A 17028-nucleotide genomic window follows, 5' to 3' on the forward strand; every position below is an offset into this window, starting at 1 on the left:
TTTTAAACATACGAAGATGTAGAAAGGGGGTGGTTGCACTTGTGAAGCTGAAACTTAAAACTTCCATAACTTTGGCTTGTAGTAAGGCAGGAGCACAAAACTTGTTTTATTGCGTTCCTTAGACATTCAAGAACAGATCCATGTGCATTTTAGCAATTTCCCTTCAGTAGATATTTTTACAAGCTTCCCGCAAGTCTGGAACAGCAAAGTTGCTGTAACTACTCAGCAAATTTATGTAGAAGAAAACTAACAACATATTTGAAACCAGCACAAGAATTTACATAAACCCTGCAAATTTCATACTGACAGGACAAATATTAAGAAAATTTTGCTCAAGACCCATGTCCCCCCTTAAGCCGACCCCAGAGTTTCCTATCTTTTTTTTTTTAACTATCGGCCTAGATTCGAATAAATACGGTAACTAATTTTCTTTCAGGCACAAAGCATGCGATGGTCGAGCAAGCATGTATAGTGAAGTCCTATTGCCCTAACCTGAGTAAATTGAAGTGCGTCGTGTGCAAGGGTGTGTCTATATGCACCAATTTTTTGTTGAAGGCCTCTAATGATGAGCGGTGCGTCTTATATACCAGAAAATATGGTATAGTTAAATGTGCTGTCATGGAACTTTCACTTAGGGGCTGCTCTCACTTTGTGCTGCATTTTTCTTTTTCCCAGAAATCCACAGGTCACAAAGGAGATGGACCAATGGGGGTTGAAGTTTTCTGAAAAGCTGGTTGAGATCTCTGGTCGTCAAGTGCAGCCAGAGAGAGTGATTCATGGAAACAACATCAGGGTAAGTTATTTCGTCACCATACTTGGCCTATTGAGTGGGAAGTGTTTGCCATGAGTACACTTATCAAGTTTATATGCCAAATTATGTATAAGCGTGAGAACTTTTAATATAAAAAGGAAAAAAAAAAACACCTTTGTGTTTTCTACTGTGCAGCATTGGAAAGAAATCTTCAAAGGAGGTTTTCTGCTGCCCATTTTGTTTTGCAGTCACCCGTGAACTCGTCGACGGCAGACTTCTCGCGGGAGATGCGGGACAAAACTATGTTCAAGGCTATCCAGATCCGATCATGGGTGGTTGTGTGCACCCGCCGTGACATGCAGAATGCGCAGGACTTTGTGCGTGAGCTCATGTGTGTGGGACCACCAATGGGAGTGACCCTGCAGCAGCCGCAGGTGTACGTATTCGAGCTTGGCTTTTATTCTCTCTGAGTCCGGCTAGTTTCTTTTCCTGCCAGCCTCTTTTCTGTTCCTGTAATCAGGGTCGAAATATAGCATTCGCTTTTGAACATTGTACATTGTTTGAATCTTGCTTTCGGTATCAGGATTGCTCTGGATGATGACCGTGTGGGCAGCTACATAAACGGCCTCAAGAACATCCCTCGGGAGACTGAGATGCTCATGGCGGTGTTCCCCAACAACCGGAAGGACCGTTACGATGGACTCAAGAAGGTTGCCTGTGTTGACATGGGACGTGAGTTTTGCTGCTACTGCTCGCTGTTTCTTGTTGGAGTGTGTGTGCGCGTCAGTAGGCTCATTGCACTCGTATTCTGTTGCACAGTGCACACCCAGGTGATGCTGGGCAGGACCATCAGCAACAAGAAGAACCTGAAGTCTGTGGCAACAAAGGTGGCCATCCAGATGAACTGCAAGTTGGGTGGAGAAGCTTGGGCTGTTGAGATCCCGGTATGCCCTGGCTGCTGTTCAGCAGCTTTGTTTCTGATCTTTTTGAATGTCTTCATCCTTGCTGACAAAGAATGCCAGGCTGGGTAGTTGTCCTTGAGGGGGTAATAATCTTGCTATTAATCTTCAAGTTCACCAATTCTCTTCGTCCTAAAGTCGGTAGTTTCAGCATAATATTTAGTTTAGATTGCCGCGTGGTCAGAATTTGCGCCGCGGTAGCTGAAAAAAACTGGCACATTTTTAATTGCGCAGAAATTCCTTTCTACCGTACCAATCTTATCCATGTTGGGCTGCCACGAAGTGCAAAGTGTGTGGTGGGAATGCACAGGTTTCAAGAGGCGATCACGAGTGCAGTCTAGCGGTGAAATTTTCCTTGTGCATTAACTGCGGAGACATTTCGTCGGGAAGTTCATTGCGCATGTGAGGCAGTCAAAAGATAAATCCATTTGCTGTGAACATTTTTCTGCACGAGCTATGCAAACTATGGGGAATAGGGAAGCTGTGCTGGGAATGGGCAACACTAAATACTGAGTGAGCTCAGTATGAACCCAGGCCTCCATAACGTCTGAAGGATGGCTGATAAGAACTGACGTCAAAGAGCAGAGTCTGTACGCAAGCGTGCCTCGGGTGAAAAAGTATCATTCAGGCGAGAACAAGCAGTCAGACTATATGCCTGGTGCGTGTTAGCCCACAGGATACCTAAATATGTATTGCTATCTTTGAATTAATTATGCCTAGCTTTTCATTTCGCAAATTTTGTCTACCCGGCGATATATACATATATATATACAGTAAAAGCTCGTTAATTCAAATTCCACGGGGCCGCCAGGCCAGTTCGAATTAACCAAAATTCGAACTAATGAAAGTGAGCAAAAATGAAGGCGTTTGATGCCCGGAGGGCACGAAAAACATTTATTTAGCAAAAAAGTCTTATCATCTTCTGCTTCTTCTCTCTGAGGGCTACCGTACTCACTCGGTCTTCTAGCATGCGAATGCGACGCAGGGAGTCTTCTTCCCCCTCTTCAAAGCTGAAGAAAAGGCGCGCGACATTCAGCGCTCCCATAACTTTTGCCGCGGATGGACGCACGGGCTCTTGCTCCTCGTCGTCGTCCTCGTCTTCTGCCTCTTCTGGGACAGACTGCTCCCCAACAATTTCAGCGACAATGTCCTCATCACTTAGGGCACCGCACACTGCTGCATCGCTGTCTACTCCAACGTAATCATCAAAACTGACGTCCTGCAGCACAGCACGCACAGCCGCAGGCAGAGGCTCCGGACTCCCATCGTCGCCACTTTCTTTCATACTTCCGGCAGCAAAGCCACAGTGGTGGAAGCAGTTTGCAATTGTGGACGGCGTGACCTGCTCCCATGCACGCACCAACATGTGCATTGCTGTGAGCAATGTGATGGTGCTGGTCTTCTGGTTTCCAGTGCACAAAGTCATGCGCTCGATCATGTGGCGCCTATAGAAACATTTGATGTTTCTGATCACCCCCTGATCCATCGGCTGCAAGGCCGCAGTCGTGTTGGCGGGCAAAAAGACGAGCCTTGTGGCTTTCAGCTCGGCGTCGACTTTGTGCGCCGAGCAGTTATCCACAATGAGGAGAACTTGACGCTTCCCTAGCTCCATCCTCCGATCGAATTTCAAGAGCCATTTTTTAAACAATTCGCCCGTCATCCACGCCTTGCTGTTGGCAGAGTATTCCGTCGGCAGCGTCCTAATGTTCTTGAAACATCTAGGCTTATGTGCCTTGCCGACAACAAAAAGAGGGACCTTCTCCGTCCCGGTCATATTAGCGGCGACCAGAACAGTAATCCGCTCTTTGCTTCGCTTGCCGCCAGCGCAGCTGTCCCCTTTAAATGTTACTGTTCTGTCGGGCTGGAGCTTATAAAACAAAGCCGTCTCATCAGCATTGAATATATCATGTGCCGAGTAGCTTTCTAAGTACTGCTGCAGAGCACCGCTTCGCCACATGGCACAAGTTTCTGCATCCACTTCTTTGGCTTCTCCAGACAACACCCGGAAGACAAGATTATGTCTGTCTCTAAAGCGGTGAAACCATCCTTCGGAGGCGACAAAATCTTCCACATTCAAGCGCAGGGCGAAATCGTCCGCCTTCGCCATGATAATTGGGCCGCTCAGTGGAATGTCAGCGCTTCTCATTTCTTTCACCCACGTGATCACAGCGGTCTCAATTTCCGGATACTTGGCTAACCGAAGCCTTTTTCTGTTGCTGGCGAAATCTTCGGCTTCATAGACATCCTCGATGGCCTTCCTATTTCGGACGTACGTCGACAACGTGCTTGGTGGAATCCCGTGCTTTTTCGCGATTTCCACTTTGCTGGCCTTCCGTTCATCCACCTCGCGTAAAATAGCCACTTTCTCCTTCACCGTCTTGGCACAGTATTTCCCACGCGAACACATCTCGCGGACACAAGCTCACAACAAGCGGCGTGCAAAACGAGGGCTCACGAAATGCAACACGAAACCGTGGTCGATAACACTAAAACGTCGTTCCTCGAAGGAGTCACGGCAGGAAAGACTGTTTAGTACTTGTTCCAGCACCCTAGCGGCGCCCCGATGGTTGTGCCATCTATCGTTCTGCCGTGAAAGCTTCCAACGATGGTTTTTAACAGCGCCGCTTGGCGGCACGCAGTTCGAATTATGGGTGGCGGCACCAATTTTTGAGTGAATTAACGAGCTGTTACGCGCATAGACTTCTATGCACTGCGGACCGGACCACGATGACTATTTCGAATTATCCAAAATTTCGAATTAACGAGTTGTGAATTAACGAGCTTTCACTGTATATATATATATATATATATATATTTTTTTTTAGGGTCAAGTGGAAAAACTGCTTCGATCATTGCACTCTTTCATCCTTCTACTATACTGCTGTGCATTAAAAATGAATTATTAGCATGCCAGTTTTTTCTCATGAAGGTACTACAGTGGACTCCTCTTAAATGGAACTTGAAGGGGATTCAGAAAGTGTTCCATTTATCAGAAGTTTCATTTAAGCAAAGTACACATATTTCGTGATGCAAAACTTTATTCAAATTGTTCCAAGCCTTACTGTTGTGGGTGCAAAGAAAAAAATGAATCGATCTTAGTTTGCTTAACATTTTTCAATTGCTTTTTAACGAAGTAAGTGTGCATACTCGACGAGCTTGGCAGAAATTCCACACACCCCTCATGTTCAAAGTAGTGTTGCAGAAGTGCAACAGCATTTTTAGCTGCACTATCTGGCACTGCACTTAGCTCAGGGTCCTCACACTCGTCACTGGAGGAGGAGGACTGGTCGTCGGCTTGCACCTCGGCAATCATTTCTTGAAGACTTTCCTCACGACAGGTGCGCACGTGGGCATCCACAGCCTCATAGTCCTGTCGCGAAAAAGGAGCACAGGGCACTACCTGCCTGAATATAGTGTCGGCTTCTACAGCTTCTGTATCGGTAGCACTAGCCTCTTCATGAGGTAATGGTTCATGAGCTTTGAAGCCTGCATGGTGGAAGCACCTCTGCACTGTTGTCGCCTGCACTTGTTCCCAGGCACGGACCAAGATATGTATCGCCGACAGCAAAATGCTGTAGTCTGCACAGCATTTGCTGTATAGTCTGCACTGTCTGCACAAAGCAGCATGCGGTGGAGCAGCTGGCGGCGGTAATGCACCTTGATATTCGGTATCACCCCCTGATCCATAGGTTGTACCAATGCAGTTGCATTGGCAGGCAGAAACTCGAGGCTGATGGACTTCAGTCCTTCCACTTGGCCATGGGCAGGGCAATTATCGACAATGAAAACAACTTTCCTGCCCTGCTTAGTAAACCTTGCATCTTCCTCTTGCAGCCAGTTCTCAAATATTGCCATTGTCATTCACGCTTTACTATTGGCAGTGTACGTCACAGGAAGACTTCGCGTTCTTTTGAAGCAACGTGGGTGCTTTGCCTTCCCGACTACCAGCAGTTTGTTTTTCGTCCCCTGCCATGTTCGCGCCCACGAGCACAGTAATGCGCTCCTTACTGCGCTTCCCACCAGTGCAGGCTTCGCCTTTGTAGGCCAGTGTCTTAGATGGAAGTGCTTTATAGAAAAGGCCCATCTCATCAATGTTGAACACGTCTCGTGGTTCATAGCTGCTTAAAATATCCTGCAGTGGCCCCTGTTGCAAGTCGGCACACAAGTCTTTGTCCACGGAAGCACTTTCACCGGAGATTGTCTTGAAGACTAGGCCATGGCGTTTTTTAAAACGGCTGAGCCATCCATCGCTGGCGCTGAAGTTGTCGGCTCCTAGTTGCAAGGCTATCTTTCGCGCCTTTTGCTCCAGAATGGGACCGCTTATCGGAAAATTAGCGCTACGCGCACGCTTAAATCATAAAAAGAGAACCTTTTCTAATTCCACATGCGGTGTTGTCCTCATCCGCATTCGGCTTGAAGCAAAAGTCCCAGTCTTCACAGCTCCTTGTATAGCGGCCTTGTTCTGCAATATCCGCGACAGCGTTGACTTCGGGATGTCGAACTTCTTCGCAACTTCTGTTTTCGAAAGGCCGCTTCGCTCAAGCTCCTGAAGAACTTGTAATTTCTTCTCAAGCGAGAGCGCTTTGTGTGGTCGTTTCTGAACGTTCTCCATCACGACCAAGCATCGACCTCGCGTAGGCCTAACGCAGAGCACCGGGACGACGCACGACACGACAATCCGGCATAGATCCGGCACGGCGGCAACAACAATGGCTACTGGATTGGCTTGCCTCAGCTGTAGTTCTGGCTGTGAAGTATTTGTTTGTGAGATTACCGTTGCCATGTGCGAGAACATATTTGCTGGTCAGATTCCGAATGTTCAGCTTTTGTGCCGTTTAACCGAGGGTAACAAATAAGCGGTGTTTCAATTAACCGAATAATTTTACTGGTTTGGCATAGGAATCTAACCAAATAACGCTACTTAATTCCGTTTATCCGAAATTTTTATTTAACCGAGTTTCGTTTATTGGGCGTCCACTGTAGTTGGTGATATAGCACCTAGCTGACTTGGAGGAAAAAATGCTGCATACTTGAAATCCAACAAATTCATGCAGTTTCATCAGGATTGGCTTTAAAATGGGGAAAATAGCTCTAAGAGTGTCCCCCTTTTTCTCGTAGTGGACTACGGGATTCAATATTGCACAAAAAAAAAAAAGTGCAGCTTACAATGCAAGGGTGACTACTTTCCAAGAAATTATTGCCGATTTCCGAATACCACTACAATGATAATCTTCACGTCTTCAGTAAACGGCATTTTTCTCGGCGCAAATGTTGCACTTCCAGAAACTTGCTAACATACGTCGGCATGCAGAATATGCTATGTTGGGAGCGTAACTTGATAGGTTTCAGAAATTTTTTTTTAATGACTTAAATGGTTCTCGGCAGTTTTTTGAAGCCATTAAATACTTCAAATGTTTCTCCTCGTTCCTTGAAGGCCGAATTAACGGGATTTTGCCGTACTGTGCATTGTTGGTGCTCGCAGACCAGTCGTGGATGAGTCTCGTAATTTTTCAGCTTCAAAACGTCATGTGTATCGGCTACGACACCTACCACGATTGCCGCCAGAAGGGACTGTCAGCTGGTGGCTTTGTGGCCAGTTTGAACAAGACCCTGACTCGATGGTACTCACGTGTGAGCTTCCACCAGACTCACCAGGAGCTCGGCAGTGCACTGAAGACCCACCTGGCATGTAAGTGTTGTTCTTGCCACGAAAGCCCCTGTTCATTTTTCAAAACTGTTGAACGGTACTCTGCTGCGCACTTCATGGTCAAGTGCGAGCTTTTCTTTTTAAACGAAGCATTGATCATTGGGTCATTTTTTTTGCTTTTAACTTTAAGCTGTGTCAAGCATGAAAAAAAGCACTTGTGTAGAAATTGAGATTGAGTAGACTTAAAAATTTGAAGTTGGCATTCAAAATAAATGCAGACAGAAGTCTCTTTTTTTTTTTTTTTTTTTTTTAATGCTGGGTGTCATATGATCTCATTATTAAAGAGGCGATGACAGGGTTGTTCGATGCATTGCTGCTTTATACTTTTGCAAATAAGAAACTCTATAGAAACCGGAATTGGGAAAACTCCTCCCACAGAGAGCGGCCACCATTTTGGAATGACGTCGCATGAAAATAGACGGCGGAGCGTCGTCCGCAATGCAGGCTGGCTGCAATATCAAAGGACCTGTCTCTTTCATTCGTGAACGATTAGCACAGCGATTGTCCCTTATGCAGATGTGCTTGATGGACATATTACTGCACAAAAACTATATTAGGTATGGTTTGTTTTCTTCGGCATACTTCAGGCATGGTCACAGTCGGTGGCTTGCGCGGTTAGTTTCTTTAGCTTATCAACTCACTGACCTGTCGAATCAACACCGGCGATGAGCCAACACGACCAACGATCGCCTATTGCCGTAGTGTGAGGTTTTCTGCCCCGTGAAGCCGGTGGAACTCATCATCGGACTGGCACCCATCTGCTTTGGTTAGATCGGAGGCTGAGCGAGAACTGGACGCCCAATGAGTTAATGGCCTGAGCAGGATGCGCTCTTTCGTCTGTATACCTTAACCTTGTTAGAAAAAGGAAAACAAGCAGCTACACTTTATGTGTTGCCACTTCTCATGAGCAATTACTTTTTCCAGAAATATCAATCTGCGCAGAATTCCGCCGGCCTGCTACGCGACAAGTAGGCCTAGCGCGAGTATGCGGTGTTTGGGTCTGCAATTTTGGTGATTACGGACGCGCATGCACAAGCTTTAGCACTTGCATGTGGCTATCGCGTGTAGTTCTGGCAATAGTGATCCCAATTCAGCTACTGCTTACACCACAAAGCGTATGCACATTGAGCAGGAAGCGTCGATGTGACCCTGTCTGGTGAGCGCAGCTGACATCTGTTGGCGCCGCTTGTGGGTACCCGGCGCAGGGCGCTTACCTTGCAGCGCAATTGTAGTTCGTAAACAAATAAAGGTGCAACCGGCTTGAAAAGAAGCATATAGTTTTGATATTGTTAGCTCAGCTTGAATTTATGCCGTGCGGACGAGCAGTATACATCCAGTCATTACAAAAGCTGTGTAAACAAACACGTTGGGGGCACAGTCGTAATCTGCAAATCGGCGCATTAAATACTAAATGGTGCATTCACGCTTAATTTTCTCCACAAGCACTAGAAAAATGCAAGGTTAGGCTCGAGAGACAGTCGCAGTTGCGCGGCTGTGATGGAGGCGAGACTGAGACAGCGGCGGCTGGAAGGGTCTTGTTCGATGCGGGCAGTGAAGCGCATTCAAATTGCATTGGGTTTTGCGATAATGGGACTGAAGCGGCTGCACATGCTTTCGTGCACTGGCCGTGGCCGCAGCCTGAACATAGCTTTGCAAAAAAGGCTTTACCAGCTGAAAATAATTAAGTTTGACTAACACGCACATATAAAAGCATCTCAAGAGGTACTGCTTCGTTAAAGAGTTTTGTCTGCTGTTCTAATGTCGCAAGGAGTGCCCTCATGTCAACGTATCCTTGTTTGGGTTTTCCTCTTCGTTTTTGGACCGAAAGAGCGACAGGCAACACAACACTAATCCCTCCCCCTTTCGCGGAAAACACTGCATGAGGAAGCATTGGACATGTCGTTTTTTTTATATGCAGGAACGCTTGTTGCTGAAACAAGCAAACTCATAACATATGAATAACATGCTTTCGATGTATGCCTAATTAATACAGCATGAGCCCATTGATTTTGGCCTCCTCGACAATCTCTAGACGAAAGCCCAAAACAAGTCCACTTTTCCGACGATCAGGTTGCATGTTATTATAGTGCAGGCTTCTTAAAGAAAAAAGAGAATATAAAAATAAACATCTTGCTTAAAAAGAGAAAGAAAAGAAACTGCAACCGCCGTCCACAGTGTGCATGCGAGAATAGCAGACTTGGGGATGACGTTGTGACGTCAGCGGCCAGTGGCTGCCAGACCATGAAGCTGCTTTTGAAATGATTAAAGAAAATTAATTTTGAAATGTATCTACTGCTCCGAATGAGCTCAAATTTTGAGGAATTGTAATAGTTTATGCTCAAATGTTAGCTATCATGACCCCTTTATGTTTTTAGAGACCTTGCAAATGCAGCCGAAATTGCCATCTTGCAGGCATAAAACGGTTCTAGCTCAAGGAGGTTATATAAAACTGTATAACCTCCCTGTGCTAGCTGTGGCTGGACTTTTTTTTTTTTTTTTTTCTTTCTCTTCAAGCACTGAACTTTTCGATTGTGCGATTGCTGCTCCAAATCTTCAAATTAGTGTCCTCTACTTACATAACAACTGTTTTTATTGTTGGCGGTGTGTTGGTCGTCATGTGTCATTTTGCTTAGGGGGCAGCGGCGCGCAGCCGATGCATAGTAGATGTTAAGCATCACTGGCTTTACCTGCGATCTCTGCTAACAAATGGCTTGCTTCTCAGCACACCTGGCACACCTCTAATCGCATTTCATGCTTGCTGTTTCGTTTTGTGTGTATGTTTAGGATGTTCAGGACTTGTTGGACACTGCCTGATTGCTGAAAGTGCCTCTCTCGTACAAACTGCGGTGCTGCAGAACAGCTAGTGCACAATCTCCCTCTCTTTACCGAGCAAACCAATTATTTACAAGCGCGCATACTGCAGTGGCCTGAGGCCGTATTATGCGACGATCACATGAGAAATCTCCAAACCGATCAATTAGCCTGACACCTTCTCAATGGCAAGCGGCTATATCCTGCGGCTATATCACCCTTCATTTATATGGCGACGCAGCCTGTTTGCGCATGTGCACAGCTGGTGAGGCGGCAGCGTGCGTAGCGACTTCACTCGGCTCCTCACACATGCGCACAACAGCTGGCAAAACGGTCGGAGTGGCGGCAATGCACGCACTATTGTGTCACTCGGCTTCTCGCACCTGTGCAGAACTGCACCTGTTGGGAGGTAGCAAAACGGCGAAACTGGGGCCAGTGTAGCTCTCGCTACAAAATGTTCAGATGTTCTTTCATTTGGTGCCTTACTGATGCTGTTAGCTTTTTTTTTTTTTTTTTTTTTTTTTTTGCAGTGTCGATGAAACAGTACCAGGAAGAGAACAATGCAGTTCCAGAGCGCATCCTCTTCTTCCGTGATGGTGTGTCGGATGGCCAGCTGCTTCAGGTGCAGGAGTGGGAGGTTGGCCAAATCCAAAGCCTGCTGACCGAGATGTTTCCAGGGAGAGAGTAAGTTTTAGCTTCTTTGCACATTGTCCACTGTGACCCTGTTCAGTTTTATTTGTTGGCGATTGTTGCGTGTTTTGCAATCCTTGTGAACATTTGGGGTTATGTGCCAGTGCCACTGGATGATCTAAATTTCTAATAATTTGCATGCTTTGCTGTAAAGCCGTTTTTCACCTTCAGTGTGGATGTGACAGTTTAAACATGCGCTGTTGGTTGCTTTCTTTCCCCCAGACCTCAGCTCGCATTTGTTGTGGTGACCAAGAGGATAGCGGCCCGTTTCTTCAGCATTGACAACAGGGGTGGCTACCAGAACCCGCCTCCAGGAACAGTGATTGACAACATGGTTACCCGGCCAGAACGGTATGTTGTGGAATTTGTATGATTGTAGAAACCTTTGCGCTGGGCTTTCTCCTGCTAAATATTGGGTTTGGGTATCGTGCAACCAACCCTTGTTATAACAAAGCTCGTGATGCTACATGTTTTTATTGGTTTCCTGGTCCGATTGAAATTCATGTATTCTTTCCTGCATTTAAGTGGGGCAAGGGTGTTTAAAAGATTTTTTTCTCGCAAAACTTTCTTCACTGATGTGGTTTTTTCACCTGATTTTAATGCACAATTAGTGAATTTTTTACACAGCTTTAATGATCGTTCTCATTGCATTTTATTGCTTTTATTTAATTACATTGATGGATGACGTGCCGTTAGAGGAAAACGAAGAATGTCATCGTATATGGGAACTCTGGCTATGGTTGGTTTGTGGGCTTTGGGGCGTTAAACCCCACGAACCAACCATAGCCAGAGTTCCCATACACGATGACATTCATTTTCCTCTAACTGCACGTCATCCTGGTATGCTTCAGTCGAACCCGAATAATTTGAATTTCGGTTATATTGAACTCGCAAAATATCCCCTTGAGAAAATCCCATGTAAAAGTATAGGAATGCTGCGTCGTATATCGAACTCCGCACCACGCACTGGAAAGTGTGCCTTCCCCTAAGACGATAGCATAGTCCTTCAATGCTTTTATGGTCACGAAACTCCGGCCAGAGTTTCATACAGAGACAGCGCGTGCCGCTGGGGGCGCAGCTGGTCTAGTGGGGGCATGAAACGGTCGCGCGAGCCTTGTACGCAGCGGTTTCCCGGCCGGCAAGCTCGCATTCTCTTGGTATTTTCGCTTTTTGGGGGTTGTTAGCTGGGCTTTTCGTGAACGCTACTTCACTCATAACCTAAAAGCAAGGGTGCAGCAAGAAAATACTAAAAACCCTGTCATCGACAGTGGCCGCTAGCAAACCCTGCTGGCTGCCGTTTTCTGATGAAACACGCCCTTGCTTTTTGCTTGTTATGAAACTGATTCTCGTACATGAGTGGTACGTGACTTTTACGCACTTTTTTACTGCAACTTGTGTGCAATGCCACCTCTGGAAGATTTAGCGTAAGGTCAGTAATATATCTTTGTCCCTGCGCTGCGATGATCTGGGCCGACCTTGCTTCAGAGTGCATAGAGAGGTATGCTTATGACTGGCATTGCGAAACACTGCAAGCTCAATGCCGCCGAAATAAAACGCCGCGGCACATGACGTCAGCAGCCGCACTTTTAAGAACGCTATTTCGGAGATTTTTTTTTTTTTTTTTTTTTTTTTTTTTGCTGACACTTGCGAAGGTGGCCAATTCAGATGCTGAAGCCATTATAGTTTTACTTTTTCACGCTGCGACGATGATGAAGACGCTGGCGAAGACGACGCTGGCTATAGGCACCAAGAAGAGTTCCCGTGTCTATAAAACAACATTGAGATACAGATGTAGATGATTCTTTAAAATCTAAGTGATAATAAGGGAAATATAAAATATATTGAGAAACTGTATTCAATATACGGCAACGTGTTCGTAGTAAAAATAAAATAATTTGATACGAAAGAACATTTAATGACAAATGCTTAAAGTTCAACTAAAAAAGGCAAAATAAGAAGCCATTGAAAAACACATCATTTATTATGTGTACGTAAGACACGGGATACAAAATGTGAATGTAGCTATTTACAAATAATACGAAGATGAGCAAGTTTTTACGTTAGCAAATATAGAGCACACCTGCTCCTCAGAGACACCAACCAACCAGGTGTTCAGGAAAAAACAAACAAAAAAAAAAGAACTTAAGGTGGCAGCGATGCTCACATTATATAGGCTGTCAGAAGGGCTCCTATTAGGAAGGCTAGTGAATAGATTTGCATCGAAGCCAAAATCAGCCTTCAGGTTTCGCATGTAGCCATAGATTGTGCGAGGATTTGGCAAAGGCAGATAATCATTCTCGTGCAGAAATGTGTAGACTGCTGTGGACTTCATTTTGAGGAGACAGTCATAAAGCCACTCCTTGTTGTATCTAGAAAAAAAAATTAAATTATAAGTAGGACACGCGTTGTAGGCACTTCACATTTGAAATACATTACAGAAGATGGCAATCCTGGAAAACACACCTGTACACGTTCATTACAGACATAAAACTGAACAGTATGTACATTTTTATCGCCTGACCCAGTTAAAACTGATGCACCAGAACTCAGTCATGTTATGCATGTTACGATAACGAATTCTAGAACAGTAATTGACACGCATATGTACGGTATGTTTCGCTTAGCTTCGGAAGTGCAATACCTACGCAAGAGAAGGCGCTCATAGCGCGGTTTTCTAATTTTGGACTCTTACCTTGCTGCTTTATTAGACTTCAGGTTGGTCTTCATCAGCCACTGATCAAAAATCAACTTCTGACGCGAAGACAACTTTGCGATGTCTCCCTCCAATCGCCTCAGCTTGTTCAGCTTTAATGCCATCGTCGACAGCTTCATCTGGCACAAGCGAAGTTGTTGCTGCGTGCTCCGGAGCTGACCCTTCACTGCCTGAATCTCCGACAGTGAACATACCGCTCCCTCGGTCTGACAGCCAGTGTGTGAGCTTGTGGAGGCACTTTCAGGGTCCGGTGTCATATCTGCACGGAAAAGTAAACAGTTCTTCAGAACGTAGAAATGAGAGATCACGAAGCCCTCTGCAGGAAAACCTGCTGACAACAGCAATAAAAGGCACCCAGAGGCGTGAGCGGCTTACCGTCATCTCCGCATGCGGTAGTGGACTTGTATGCGCTAGAAGAACCATCACTTTCTGCCACAGCGCTGGGTTCCGGTGATTTCCGGAGTCTTTTTGCTGGCGGCTTGACTCTGGACTTGCGAGTTCGTGGCTTCGGTTTGCTCAGATACGATGGTAGGCCTTCGAATATGCGTGGGACGGCGCCGGATCTGAGTTTCACTTTCTCGCGCTTCAGAGACACAGATTCTCCTTTCACTACAAAATCGTCAGTCCGAATAATATCAGTGGGGTCAAAATGCCTTTCGCAGACACGGACATGCTTTGAGGCGAAAGTGAATCCGCCTCTTTCCCGTCTTGGTATAGCCCGCTTCCATTTATCATGCTGCTCGGCATCGCTCGGTAAACAGAACAGCGAGGCCTTCTGTTGCAACCCGTCACATAGCAACCCGTCACACAGCAGGTCTTTGGCATCGCAGGCTAACGTGTCACATTCACTGCTGTAAGAATGAAAACAAACTTGGGAGCAAAAATAACAGCAGCCGCACAGGCGACGTCGCGCTCAAAAAGGGCTCTGCCCGTGTCGATGTTCCCATCGCTGGCCCCCATCGTACACCTGGCGCCGCCTCGCGGAAGGCGCGGTCAACATATGAAGCTCTCCCATAGCGTTACGGCGGAGTTTCGTGACCAGAAAAGCATTGAAGGACTCTGACGATAGCATCACGCTCAGCCGTTTGCCGCATGACGTTTTCAAGCCACGCACGGAAGGAATGAAACAGAACAGTTCGGCGACTGCTGCTCTAAGGCAATGCCGCGCTTTTTCCCCAAAGGCGCATGCGTCTTAGGTGATTGTTTGGCGCACTAGCGCGTGACGTTTGCAAGCCATGTGCGTGAAGGAATGAGACGGAACTGGTTTGGCAAAGGCTGGTACAGAGTGGATGCAGCCAAAGCAGCCGTGGTATTCGGAAGAGGGGAAAAACATAATAGAGGGAAGCATAAGGCTGTGCCCATTCTTTTGCCGAGATTTATCTCTCCTTCCTCTTTCTTTCCCGGTCTTCATCATTGTTCACAGCAGCACGCGCTGAGTGCCTGTGGTGAGCTTCCACGTTGTCTGGTCATTAATGTCCTAACTTTTTTTCGTTACGATGTGTGAGAAGAATGCCAGTGTTCAGATTTTTTCCAATTGTGTTTGTTCTATGCAGGTACGACTTCTACCTTGTCTCGCAGAGTGTGCGTCAGGGCACAGTGGCTCCTACTCACTTCAATGTCATCCACGACACCACCACGCTCAAGCCAGAGCACATGCAGAGACTCTCCTACAAGCTCACTCACTTGTATTTCAATTGGCCGGTAAGTATGATTCCTTTCTTTTATTATTATTATTATTATTATTATTATTGCGAAAGCAACTGCGCCAGGTTTAACCGCTCGTCGCTGTGTGCTGGCAGGAGCTGCCAACTTGAGTCTCTCAGTTCACATGGCACAGCCTGCCAGGACCCTGCTTTATATGTAGGCTGGCAGGAGCTGCCAACTTGGGTCTCTAGTTTCACATAGGACGGTTATGTCAGAATCAGCCTGCCAGGACCTTGGCATTCACATTAGCCCTATAGGCACGTTCATACGGCTTGGTTAAAGCGGGGCGTTATAGGGAACCAAAGCTGGAGTTTGCTCCGCGACGCCAGCGCTCGGTTTCCAGCGGAGCGGAGAGGAACTACAAAACCTACGCGCATCCGCGCCCGCGCAGCGCGCGGCTGTCTGTGGAGTCTGCGCAGCCCGCTCGCTCGGGAGCGCGTGCTACAGGCAGCGGCACGTGCACGCGGAGCGGGAGAAGGAGAGTGAGGACGAGGGCGGATGGTCGTGCGTCTGTGCGCGCAAGCCGGCGCTCTTTGCCAGTGGTGTTTCTTATTTTTGCTTTTTTCTGTGCCCCGGCTAACATAGAGGCTGGCTGGAGGCACGCTTTTTATCGGTGCTTTCGAAAGTGAGAAATTATGATTAACTGATCGCCGCGGACATTGTTTTCAAAGAGCGCTTCTTGGCAGGCTCAGACAAAAAAACAACAACAACATGAACGCGAATTGGGTACTCGAAGGCAGAGGCAAGCGACAGGTATTTTGAAGGACTTGAGGCGGCACCTCTTGATGTCACTTCCATGTTGCTCAGAGAATAAAGGGTCCAGCCTTCTCGTTGAGAATTGATACGCGTGTACACAGCGACGAGTGCTCCGGGCGCTGGTTGGGGAGCTTCCTTTCCATTTGTGACTGCTCACTTGAAAGGGGCCTATTAAACTCTTTGGGGACAGACGTTTTAGGCGATGCTGCCGGCGCCGTGGTGCCTGTTTTCGGCGCGTTTAGGACGCGTTCCCTACAAAGGCACAAAGCATGCCGCCTTGTATATCCTTTGGTTCCTGCTGACAGCGGTCAGGGGGAGTTCGCTGCTGTGGCGCTGCCATCCGAAATCAATCACTTATCTACCTTTAACGATGAGAGGTTTCTTAACGACCTGGATCACTGACGAGAAGCCGAGGCATGCCATTTTTTCGGCAGTTTCCTCTCTCCGCGAGACGAAGAACGAGGAAATGCCTGACGACTTTTCATGCAGGCGGGGACATCTCTCCAAGTAAACCTTTGTCTTCTTAATTCCACAGCTACGCTGTGCAATCCCTAGTTCAGTTATCTGTAGCGAATGCGCAGTTTTGAGCTCCCGAAGCAGGATCGCGTATGAGGATAGAACGATTGACGTATGTGTTTTCCCTTTATAAGCGCCGAGTGATGGCATTAATGACATATATCTGTTTCTTGAGGCCGACTTGGTTCCGCGATGGCTGTTGCGGCGCCGCCAGTTACAAACAGAGGTGCGAGATACCTAAAAAAAAACCGACAACCATCGTTTCAACACGAAAGGGAGAAGAGAGAAAAACACTTTCACGAGTTTTGCGAAAAAGCGCGCTGTCACTTTTTCATTCCAGTTTTTTTTCCTTGCCCCCTTTGTTAGAGCGCGACGGCGGCCACAATGCGGCCGGAGGAGGAGAGAAACAACTGAGCGCGCG

The 17028-nt window shown here is 46.8% G+C and overlaps 1 protein-coding gene and 1 pseudogene across 3 annotated transcripts in view; one reads left to right on the plus strand and one right to left on the minus strand.

Moving 5' to 3' along the window:
- LOC146196549 (piwi-like protein Siwi) overlaps positions 1-17028 on the plus strand; it is a 62682-nt gene that overhangs the window by 41501 nt on the left and 4153 nt on the right. For both annotated transcript variants that reach the window (XM_084598296.1, XM_084598295.1), the window contains exons 11-18: positions 676-793; positions 1000-1187; positions 1335-1483; positions 1571-1695; positions 7225-7399; positions 10759-10912; positions 11141-11269; positions 15185-15332. In XM_084598296.1, the coding sequence (XP_084454422.1) occupies positions 676-793; positions 1000-1187; positions 1335-1483; positions 1571-1695; positions 7225-7399; positions 10759-10912; positions 11141-11269; positions 15185-15332 (1186 nt within the window). The remainder of the gene's footprint in view (positions 1-675; positions 794-999; positions 1188-1334; positions 1484-1570; positions 1696-7224; positions 7400-10758; positions 10913-11140; positions 11270-15184; positions 15333-17028) is intronic.
- LOC146196550 (uncharacterized) lies at positions 12612-14660 on the minus strand (annotated as a pseudogene). The gene is made up of 4 exons (XR_014705416.1): positions 14007-14660; positions 13611-13890; positions 13083-13287; positions 12612-12683 (listed from the first exon to the last, which is right to left on the minus strand). The product of XR_014705416.1 is annotated as an uncharacterized LOC146196550 (transcript).

Source organism: Amblyomma maculatum, chromosome 3, assembly GCF_055883805.1.
Source record: "Amblyomma maculatum isolate TAMU_Amacu chromosome 3, ASM5588380v1, whole genome shotgun sequence".
Taxonomy (NCBI): domain Eukaryota; kingdom Metazoa; phylum Arthropoda; class Arachnida; order Ixodida; family Ixodidae; genus Amblyomma; species Amblyomma maculatum.